Source organism: Benincasa hispida, chromosome 1, assembly GCF_009727055.1.
Source record: "Benincasa hispida cultivar B227 chromosome 1, ASM972705v1, whole genome shotgun sequence".
NCBI classification, from domain to species: domain Eukaryota; kingdom Viridiplantae; phylum Streptophyta; class Magnoliopsida; order Cucurbitales; family Cucurbitaceae; genus Benincasa; species Benincasa hispida.
This window is the reverse complement of record NC_052349.1, coordinates 52939204-52951814: the sequence shown is the minus strand read 5'-3', so window position 1 is coordinate 52951814 and position 12611 is coordinate 52939204. Positions and strand designations below refer to the sequence as shown.

Below are 12611 nucleotides of genomic sequence, written 5' to 3'. Positions count from 1 at the left end.
CCCCAAATTTAACTTGTTTCTGTATAATCCTTCATTTATTACATAGAAAAAAATTATTAATTTAAGTTTTTTAAAGAACCAAAAAGTTCTTGCCACATGATAATTTTTAATTCGACAACTAATCGATTGCACAAAGATAGGTATAGCCTCGCTAGCACCAAATATTTTTTTCCCTTAAATTCACTACTTAACTCCAAACTTATCCAACCTTTGAAATGAATGTGAAAGTATATTCATTTATAAGTAATACTTGAACGCACTCATCTTTGTGCATCTCCATCCACCGCTCATTAAAAAAATATTAAAATATTCTAAAAAGTAAAATTTATCAAATGACAAGTAATGATTGAATAATTTGATGGGATGTATAAAGATAGATGCTATCCAAGATGTACTTAAATATTTTTTTTACTCCACTTTCGAGAAGAACTCTCATTAAATGAGATTATGCCAATTTGAGAATTAAAAAATGCCGAAAACTGTTTTTTCCTAATGAAACCACAATAAAGAAAAGTACCCAAAGACATCAACAAGAACATAAAAAGAATCTTCCCTTCCACCCAATAAGGGCATTTTGGTAATCTCACAAAACCTTGAAAGTCAGAAAACACTTCACAAAACTTCACCTATAAATCACACATTCCATTTGGCGAATTTTTTCACACCCTTAACACAAAACCCCTAAAAACAAATATAATATAATAATACAAAAAGATGAGGCGACTAGCCGCCGCAACTGCACCACCACCGACTGCCGCCGTGAAGCTCCACCTTTGGAAGTCGCCAATTCCTTACCTCTTCGGCGGCCTTTCTCTCGCCCTGCTTCTCATCGCCGCAGCTCTCATCATCCTCGCATGCTCCTTTCGAAAACGATTTACCGGCGGCGAGAAGGACCCACAAGCCGCCGCGTCTGCCGCCGTGGATCTTGTAATGGAGCCGAAGGTTTTGGTCATCATGGCCGGGGACAACATGCCTACGTTCTTGGCTTTGCCTGCAACCGCCGCTGCCGCCCTACCTCCTTGCAGGTGCTCGGCAAATCAACAAGATGGCAATCAAAATCACTCCCCTTGAATCTCCGTTAATTACATGCGTAATGAATTATGATTTTTTTTCTCCTTTTGAAATTTGTTATCAATTTTGTCCCGAATATGTAAATCAATGAAATGAGCGTGAATTTGATGTTTTTTTTCTTTTCTTCCCTTTCCTTTTCTTTTGACGAATATAGTCGGAAAATATAAAATTTTGAACTCTTTTCCGAAGTATAAATATCTCAATTGCTGTTCGGAAAAAAAATGAAAAATTGCTAAGAAACTATTTAGTAACTATTTCTTCATTTTCATTGTTACTTACATTTTTTTTAAAAAAATGCTAAATTTTGAAAATAAAAAAATTACACCGTTTAGTAACCATTTAATATTTTTGTTTTTGTTTTTGAAAATTAAAGATATGACTATTTCTACTTCTAAATTTTTTACTTTGTTATCTAAAAAACAAAAACAAAAAACGAAATAGTTACCAAATAGAATCGTAGTTTTTAAAAACTTATTTTTATCGAAGCAAATCATAGTAAGAAATGAAGAGAAAATAAATTTAATTTTCAAAAATAAAAAATAAAAAATGAAATGTTATCTCGAAATTAACTGTTATGGTAGGATGTTCTTATGTTTTACATTTCAGCTTCTTTGTTTAGTGGTTTGATTACTTTCAAGTTAAAAGGTGTTATGTTTGTTTATGAATATCCTGATGGTTTTAAATGCCCATTTTTTCCGTTTCATTAAAATCTCTATACCAAATAAATAGAAGGCTCTAGCTTCTAACAATGAGTTAGCATTGGATTAATTGATATATATGAATTAAATTATCATTTTTAGTTATTTTTTGATCGCTTAATAATTACGAGAAATTGGCAACATCTACCTTTGCCCAAACTATATTTGGTAATTCATAATGAGTGCAAGCAAAGAAAATTTAATGATATCTTTCTTAACATTTTTGGAAAAAGTTTGATAAGTGTTTGTACACCAATACACGGTTTCTCTTGAATTTGAATTATTTTCCTCTATGCATATTAGGGCTTTGAAAAATTTAACTTTAAACAATAGATTCACATATCAAGATTAATTCAAACTTATAAATTCTAAAATAAGCTTGATCTCACTTTTTTTTTTTTTTTTAAAAAAAACTATGAAAAAACCATTCCATGCATGTTAATGAAAATATTATTAACTTATATAAAAAGAAGTAACATTATTTTAAATGACAAAATTATTGAAAATATTTACAACTAATAGCAAAATATCACAGTCTATTTGCGTTAGACTATGATAGATCATGATAGACTACTACTATCTGTGTCTATCTGTGATAGTTACATATAGTAGTCTATCGCGATTTATCGCAGATAGACTGTAATATTTTTCTATATTTGAAAATGATATAAAAAAAAAAAAAACTTCTAAATTTCTTGTTAATCTCTTACCATTACAACAACTCAAATATATTTTATCACAAAGTCCAAATCAAGGATGCTTAGTGGGTTGGTAGATGTGAATTTTTTTTAACCAATTTATCTTTACTACTTTCAAGTTTAATTTGATGGTTAACATAATAATTAGAGTTTAGAAAAGGAAAGGAGAAGTTGCTTGAAAATGAAATTATTAGAATAAAAAAAATATATTGGTAGTGGATGCGGCGGCTTGGAAATGCAAAAGAGTTGAATATTAATGATGATAGAATAGAAATTAAATGGGTATTGGGAAGAGGGTCATCCCTCTTGGTTTATGCCACTAAAGGAATTTGGATGGTACACATTTGTGTTTCTTTTGTTTTTGTGATCTATCAATCTTCTATTTTATGTATGTCTTTTCTTTTTTCAACTCAATTTTTACTTTAATTGAATTTCATGTTAATTTTGGTCATGTTCTTTGGAATATTCCTTGTGGTTTTCAACCTTAACACCATCAAGGGATGACTCTAAAGTCAATGTTACATTTCTACTTGTAATGGTGTGTACATCTTTTATTATACATATCTATCCAGAATATTCTTTAAGATTAAGATGTAAAGATGAATGTTAGAACAATTTAATAATTAACGTGTACTATTTTTCTTGAGATTAGATGTTTAAATATTCGTAGTCTACTAATTGAATTAAAAGTTAATACAGGTAAAACTTGAACTAATGAAAACGACACTTAATCATCTCTATTGAGTATATTTAGGGATTAAAATATCAGTGTCGAGATGGAAATGTTGACATTGGCCTATTTTATGAAAATATCATTATATATTCTTAAGACAGTCATTTTAGACATTTAATTAGAAACCTCATCAACTTGTAAAGTTCATTGTCTTGATTAGGACATATTTTACACTTGAAATAAGGGTGTTTTTTTTTCTTCAAGATAATATATTGTTAAAAAGAAAGAAGGACCTTATAGCCTGAGATTAAAGCACAAACAAAAGATAATAAATGAAGGTAAAACAAAAAACACAAGTCCCGCAACCTAACGAAAAATGTCCCAAGGTAAAGAGTTCCATGGGTCCTCACAATAGAATCATCAATCCACTTGAAACAACAAATAAAAATCTCAAACCGAACAGAACAGACACTAATAACCTGGGACGGATGCATAGTTGCACCATGGAATCTCAAATTACACTTACGCCAAATATGGTAAATAGCTACACACTAAGCAACTCTCCAAACCTTACATCTCAACCCTTCTCAAAGCTAAATTGACAAATCCAAGTAAGCTCTGTATCCCAGTGCGAGATCCTATGAGAACACTGACCCCACAACACCATGTCATCTTGTATAACCTTACTAAAAAAACAAAAGAAAAAAAAGATCCCTAGACTCAACACCATTACATAGAACACAATCACTATGGATATTTGAACACCATTGTCAACACGATCCCGAGTTTGTAAAGGATTACGAATAATCATTCAAGAAACAAAGGAGTGCCTGAGAACAATTACCTCCAAACCAAATAAGCTTTACCTGTGAAACCACAAGATGCCTGGGACATAATAACTCTCAACCAATCTGTAATTTAATATCCATTGATACCGAGAGATCTGCACTAGACATCATCTCTGCCACCGAGAACAACCTGTTGCAAAATAGCCCAAAACAGTGCACTATCGCCTCTGACCGGCGAACCACGCGCAGACCCACGCGTCTCTCTCTCGCTGACAACCTACCGAACGGAAAAAACACTGAAACTGACCAGACCAGACTGCATGCTCGAACCCGGACAACCTGCGAAGTCGACAGACACCAACCCATGCGGTCGAACTGGAACCCGCGCTTTCTCAGATCGCTGACGTCAAAACCGGATGATAAACAGAATGGCGCCTCCCTTCTCTCCGACTCCGTGGACCGACGGCTTCCCGTTTCCTCAAAGCCCAGACGGTTGCTCCTCCCTGTCTACCGGCTGCTGCGTTTTTTCCTTCAGTTCAGACGACTTTCTCCTCACTTTACCAAGGGTCACGATTTCAGCCCTATTTTTGGAGAAGATAGGAATAATTACAAAAATGCCACTTGTTTATAATTACCAAAATGCCATTGGGTCTTTAATTTTTCCAAAAACCCCATAAAACTCACTTAAATACCTTGTTATTTTCTACAAATCTCTCTCATAACAAGAATATTTAAGTGCCAAGCTGATTCTCCACTCTTCCTATCATCTAGATTTAATATTCAGCCCATCTAATAGGTATTTAAACCTATTGGCTGGAAGAACCTTGGTTAACATATCTGACAAATTCTCAACTATATGAACCTTGACCAGTTCAACATCTTTCTGGGCCACAACTTCTTTGATAAAATGAAATTTGACATCGATATGCTTAGACCGTTTGTAATGAGATGGATTCTTCAAGATGAATAGCACTCTGGCTATCACGACGGACGATAGGAATGAACTCTTGCGACAACAGCTCACCAACTATCCTTTTCAACCACACTGTCTCTTTCACAGCTTCACCCACTGAAATATACACTGTGAAATATACTCTGACTTAGTAGTAGACAAAGCAATAACTGACTGTAAAACAACCTTCCAACTGACCATATTACCAAAAAAAATGAAAAATGTGACCTGATAGAGACCTTCTTTTGTCAAGGTCTGCAGCATAATCTGCATTTGTGAAGCCTTCCAAGAGTGTTGATTTATCATAATCCCTGCTAAAACACAATGATACACTGGCACTACCTTTCAAATATCGAAGCACTCATTTAACTGCATTCCAATGCTCCTTCCCAGGATTTGACATAAATTTACTTATCATACTCATAACATATCCGAAGTCAGGCCTAGTACAAATCATCAAATACATAATACTTCCAACAGCATTACAATAGGGAATATTAGCCATCTCTAACCTTTCTTGTTCAGTAGTAGGACACTAAGACGAAGAAAACCTTTGAGATGCTAAGGGTGTCGAAACTGCCTTACAACAAGACATATTATACTTCTCAAACAGTTTATGCATATAACTCTCCTACGAAATGGTTAACAAACCTTTCTTCCTATCTCTTTTCACATCCATGCCTAGGATCCTTTTCAGTTCACCTAAATCTTTCATCTTAAATTCACTACTCAATCGTTTCTTGAGATCACAGATTTCAGAATAATCCTTAGACACCAGAACCATATCATCTACATACAGAAGTAGATAAGTATATGTACCTTTTTGAGATAGTTTCCAGTACACGCAGGCATCATATGAGCTCCTGTAAAACCCCTGCTTCAGAATAAAGGCGTCAAACCTGATATACCACTGTCTCGGTGATTGCTTCAGTCCATAGATGGACTTGTGAAGATGACAAACCATGTCTTCCTTTCCTTTCACCTCATAGCCTTTAGGTTGAGCCATGTAGATCACTTCCTCCAAATCACCATGAAGGAAAGCTGTGGTGACATCCATCTGTTCAACAAACATATCAAAGTGAAAAGCTGTAACGCAAATTCTAGTCTATATATATTACAAGAAAGGTTCAAGTCCATGCGATACTACTTCTAGATATTCATTAATAATGAATGTTCTTGTAGTATGTTGTGCGTTGTCACAAGTTTCCTTGCGTTGGAACCAAGTGTAATTCCACCGCAAGTTTCTCGGTGTGATCCGAGGTTGAACACAGGGACTGTTTGAGGTTATTGCGTTATGTTTTTTATACATGTGACCAAGGATTTTTTCAATTTATAAAAGAGTTATGTACAAGTATTTAAACATGCGATAAAGTAAAGTAAAGCGGTAAAGATGCGATAATAAAATAAATTGCGATAAAGTAAATCTAAGTTAAGATAATACAAGATACAGGTTTCATGATACAAGCTACTGAGGTTGAGGCTGACTGTGAAGAATCTATAAAGATCGTGTTATGTGGTGGCAAGTCTTATGTGTGAAGCAAAAACAAAAAAAATAATTAATACAAACAGTGGAAGTTCGTTAATTGCATTAAAGATACAAGTACGGTTCCGCTTTTTCCTTGGCGTACACCTATCAGCAATCGACCGCGTTCCCACATCTCTGTGGTGAAATAGGGACGAATGTAATGAATACAAGGTTGCTTCCATCTCTGGAAGTACTACTCGCCTTAGTTAACGCATTCTTCTAACCTTCTCTCGACATATCAGAATGGCATCTTCACTTCTGCTCTCACAGGTGAAGATGCCGTCTAGCATGCCTTAGCTAAATGCATTTATCTCTTTATCACAGATTAAGTTACTCGTTTAATTCATATTAATTACCAAGGGATTAAGAGAACTTCATGGAGAAAACGATTAATGGAGGAACGAAAATAGACAGAGAAGTGGAAATGGAAATGATCGAGACATTCAATAAAACTATTTAGCATCCGATACATGATTTGTGAATGAAGAGATTAAGAGAATGAAATACAATTGATGAAATAGAGTTAGAAACAAATACAAATAAGCGCCAACGTCATGGCGCCAATCTGGATGGAGATTTTCTTGCCGGCGTGGATGGATTGTGCGGAAGGATGAGCTTCCCTCTCAGGCTTGCTCAACCGGTAGCAGGGATCTAAACACAGAGCTTCACGGCGGGGATTTGGCAGAATTGCACTGAGACTCACCTCTCCGCCTTGTCTCTTCTCTTCTCAGATTTCTTTCGATCAGTACTCAGCTCAGCCTCTCTCTCAATAACCTAGCATCAATTAGCCCTTATATCAAGTATCTTCTCTGAATTCTATGGGGGTATTTATAGGTGAAAAGCTTTGACTCTTGGCTTGTGGACCCCACTTATTGTTATGAAAATTCCGAAGATGGAGGAATAAATATTCCTTCTGTTATGCAATCAGACCATCAAATCTGCACAACGGTTAGTTGTACACATGTCACAATCCTCCGCGTTTGTGTTGCTCAGCTGCATCTTTCGATCGGGTGCTCGCATGAGGTGTTATTTTTATTACCGCATGCGGTTGAAATTCAGCTCGGGATCGACTATCGCATTGCGCCATCATTGCGTTAATCGTCTTTTCATTGTTGATTGACGGGCGCAATGTGACAGAGATGCGTTGTTCAGTTTCTCGCTGAGCCTTGATTGCAAGCGGTGACTTGGTTTCCTACAAAACAGAGTAGAAATATCCTCTTCTACCATCTTGATGATGTTAGTGGCTGTAATTGCGATAATTTATAATTATTGTATTTCTTATTTAATTTTCATACAATCAACGCATATTTTCTCTCTTTTGGCCGCAATATCTGAATAAGGCAACATAAATAACTTGTATTTCTACAAGTTATCAACAACAATAGATAAAATTAATCGAATGGACGAATGCCTTACCACTGGGGAGAAAATCTCATGAAAGTCAACTTCCTTCTTTTGAGTGTAGCCCTTGGCTACCAGTCTAGCCTTATACCTAGGCTTATTGTCACCTCCTGTACCTGGCTTGATTTTATAAATCCACTTTGACTGAATGAGTTTCTGATTAGAAGGTCTTAGAACCAATGACCATGCCTGATTTTTCTGTAATGAGAAAAACTCTACTTCTATAGTATCATTCCATTGTACCTTCGAATCAGATACAATAACCTCCTCAAAAGTAAGAGGCTCTGCTTCAATATTGTTAGCTGCACAAGTAAGAGCATAAGCAACTAAATCAGCATAACCATACCTCGTAGGAGCTTGCTTCAGCCGCTGAGGCCTGTCACGTGTAAGTTGATAGTTTTGTAGGTAACCACTACTTGAGCTTTCTTCACCGAAAGCTCCCCCATCAATCAAAGTCATCTGCAGTTAAGGCTGTCTACCATCAGAACTGGATGACTGATCACTGGAATCACCTGAACTAACTGATGGTCGTGCTTTAGAATCAATTCTAACTTCTGCCTCAACCTGATCAATTGTCTGCTGTTTCTGCTGCTCTTTGACACGAAATGACATATCTGTTTCATTAAAGGTCACATCTCTGCTGATAATACATTTATTTCCGCCCTCTTCCAAGCACCAAAGTTCTGTAACACCTTGAGGATAGCCAATAAACATACATTTCAGTGCCCTCTTATTCAGCTTCCCTTCCTTAACATGAGCATAAGCTGAACATCCAAACACTTTGAGTTGGTCCAAGCTTGGAGCTTTTTCTGTCCATATCTCCTGAGGAGTCTTTAGGCCTAAGGCAAAAGACGGACCTCTATTAATAAGATAACAGGCTGTTTGGGCAGCTTCCCCCCAAAACTTTAAGGGTAATGAAGCATTTGTCAAGAGACATCTTGTACACTCCATAATTGTTCTATTGAACCTCTCAACTAAACCATTCTGCTGTGGAGTGTACGTAACAGTGAAATGCCTCGTAATTCCCTCAGATTTGCAAAATTTATCAAATTTGTGATTCACAAATTCTAAACCATTGTCTGTCCTCAGATTCTTTACCTTTTTGCCTATCTAGTTCTCAACCTGCTTTTTCCATTCAAAAAATTTTCCAAAAGCTTCATCCTTTTGTTTCAGTGGATACATCCACACCTTCCTTGAAAAGTCATCAATGATCGACATAAAGTATCAAAAACCTCCCATAGAAGGTACCTTTATAGGACCCCACAAATCTGAATGAACATAATCCAAAATTCTTTTGTAGAATGCTTCCCTTTCCCAAACTTCACTCTGGTAGACTTTTCCATTATGCAATGTTCACAAAATGAGAGTTCGATATCTTTAACTCCTCCAAGCAAACCTTGTTGTGAAAGAGCTTGAAGACCTCTTTCACTCACATGAGCTAGTCTGTTATGCCATAACATAGACTTATCTGTTTCTTTCCCAGATGCAATAGTAGCACTACCTGAAACTGCAACACCCTCCAACACATAAAGACCATTCCTCAAGGTCCCCTTCAGCTTAACCAAAGAACTCCATTCTCAGATTTATAAGAATAGCTCGTTATATCTAATTCGCCTAGAGAAATTAGATTTTATTTGAGTTCTGGAACACACCTTACATTTGTAAAAATTCTGATCATACCATCATATGTTGCAATTCGAACTGACCCAATTCCTTTTATATCACAAGTACCATTATCCCCAAGCAAAACCGATCCCCCATCATTTTTCTGAAAATCAATCAAGGAATCCCGATTAGAAGTCATGTGGAACGTGCATCCTGAATCCATGATCTAAGCATTCTGAATGACCCTACTGGACACTATTAAGAACTCTGCTGAATCATACCCATCAGTAATATTTGCTGCACTAGAATCCCCTGCATGCTTGCTGCTTAATGTTTCTTTGCTCTTATTCAAAGGGCATTTTTTTTCTAAAGTGTCCTTCTTTATGACATAGGAAACACTTTTTGGTTTTTCCCTTTGATTTTGACTTGGATCTCGACTCTTTTCCTTTTCCGTTCTTTTTCTCACTTCTGCCTCTGGCCATGAGTAACTCTCCATCCTTGCGTTCCTTTTTAATCTCGAGGTTTCTCGTTCTCAAGGCATCCAACATTATATCCATGGACAATGAATCCCGTCCATATTTAATAGCTGCCTTAACTTCTCGATACGATTCAGGCAAAGAATTCAGAAGAATGACTGCTTGATTTTCATTTGACATTTTCTCACCGATGTTATTGAGATCAACTATAATCTTCTGGAATTCATCTAGTTTCTCTTCTAAGCCTTTATTAGAGTCCATCTTATATCCAAAGAATTTCTCTTTTAGATATAATTTATTTGGCAAGAACTTAGTCAAATAAATACTTTCTAATTTCTTTCACAACTCCGCTATAGTAGAGGCCTCATCTACTAGCCTAAGCACTTCATCTGACAGATACAGAAATATCGTCGAATAGGCCATCTCATCCATATCCCTTTTTTCAGCTTCTGTAATTGTTGGTGGAAGGTCATTTTCGTCTAAGATTTTGGCTACCTTTTGTTGTACCAGAATAACCTTAATCATTTTCCTCCATAACCCGAAATCACCTTTCCCATCAAAATTAACAACTTCGAAACGTGTAGACATCGAAGCCACTTGTCAAATTAAACCCAACAAAAAATCTCCTGAACAAAGAATATGCTAGCACACTACCACACACCCTCCTTGGATCGACTGGAGCTCATACCACTTGTGAGAGTTTTTGAACCTAACTTAGAGGGCCAAATAGAAAGCAAACAATCAGCAGAAATAAATCGAAAGCAGTAAAGAACGAACACCAAGATATATAGTGGTTCGACCAGTTTGGTCTACATCCACTTTGAGAACCAGCTTGAATTATTTTATTAATGAGCAATTAGGAATTTGCAAATTACAGATAATCAACAATAAACCAATTTGTAATTTAATATCCATTGATACCGAGAGATCTGCACTAGACATCGTCTCTGCCACCGAGAACAACTCGCTGCAAAACAGCCCAAAACAGTGCACTATCGCCTCTAACCGGTGAACCACGCACAGACTCGTGCGTCTCTCTCTCGCTGACAACCTGCCGAATGGAAAAAACACTGTAACTGACCAGACCAGATCGCATGCTCGAACCCGTACCCATCAGACCGAAACTAACCGGACGACAACCTGCGAAGTCGATGGACACCAACCCACGCGATCGAACTGAAACCCGCCGCTTTCTCAGACCGTTGACGTCAAAATCAGAAGATAAACAGAACGACACCTCCCTTCTCTCCGACTGCGTGGACCGGCGACTTCCCGTTTCCTCAAAGCCTAGACGGCTGCTCCCTCCCTGTCTATCGGCTGCTGCGTTTTTTCCTTCAGTTCAGATGGCTTTCTCCTCACTTTACCAAGGGTCACGATTTTAGCTCTATTTTTGGAGAAGATAGGAATAATTACAAAAATATCACTTGCCCATAATTACAGAATGCCATTAGGCCTTTAATTTTTCCAAAAACCCAATAAAACTAACGTAAATACCTTGTTATTTTCTACAACTAGCAATCAAGAATCCACTAGGGCAACAAGGGAGCCAAGTAACACTATCCTCTCGAACAACCTTAGCCCAAACCAGATGAACTTGCGCAGACAGGTCAACCAACTCTTTAGAATTAGAAGGTCGATCCCAATTTCCATCAGGACATAAGAAATCACCCACCTTAGCATGAAAGGAACTATCAACATCCAAAATAACCACAACACTAAATTGTTGGATAATATTGCCTTTTCTAACCATGGGTCATACCAAACAGAACAACGATGCCAACTATCAATAGAAAAAGGAACCAAGGACCTCAAACTATCCCGGACATCAAGGATGGTCCTCCAATAACATGAAGACTTAGAAGCACTGACTGGCTAAATACTCCTACCCTAAACTATATTATGAAATAATTTATAAATCTTAATACTATTGGTATTTATATCCCTATATTATTTTTAGTTTTTGAAAAAAAAAAAAAAGAAAATTAGTTAAATTAGAAGTCGTTACAATCATACTATCAAATTTTCAACTTCATCAATCACTGTTTTGAACTTGAGAAATTTATTAAATCCCCCCACCCCATCACGAAAAGGGACTATTAACATTGTCGCAATCAAAATCTTCAATTATAGAATCATACAATTGATCTCTTCTTTTTTTACCCTATTAAATTGGAAAAATATGAGATAAACCATAATTAAATAATTTAATTTCATATGGATGTTGAGTTTTCTTCTCAATTTAATAACACAAAAGTAGATGTGAAAAAAAAATATTTTGATACTTGTTACTAAATATATCGAGTTCGAGAATCTAGAGAGATATGAAGCCAGTGGACAGACAGAGAAAGCCTTGATGACCTATGAGAGGGATCCTATAGAGAGTTATGAGAGCTTAGTGACCCACAGATGAGCCTCGGAGGAGATCTCAGGAACCACGAGAGAGCCTAGAGAGAGTTGTAAGAATCTAATGGAAGCTTTGAGGACCATGAGAAAGCCTAGAGGGAACTCTGAGGACTCATGAGAGAGTTATGAGAGCCTACTGGAGGGTTAAATGACCCATAAGGGAGTTTGGACGAAGCTTAGAGGGTCTATGAAGGAGAAAATAGTAAGCTCTCAGAGGACCTATGAAGGAGCTTAGAGAACCCATGGGGGAGCCTAGAGTGAGCTTAGAATACCCATGAAGGGAGCCTAGAAGGAGCTCTATGAGCCTAGTGGAGACTCAAA

The 12611-nt window shown here is 36.7% G+C and overlaps 1 protein-coding gene across 1 annotated transcript; it reads left to right on the top strand.

The window, feature by feature from the left end:
* The first annotated feature begins 714 nt into the window (after positions 1–714).
* Positions 715–1071, top strand: LOC120077902 (protein GLUTAMINE DUMPER 2-like). Its single transcript, XM_039032006.1, has one exon. The coding sequence runs from the start codon at positions 715–717 to the stop codon at positions 1069–1071; it is 357 nt and encodes a 118-aa protein (XP_038887934.1).
* The last annotated feature ends 11540 nt before the right edge of the window (positions 1072–12611 follow it).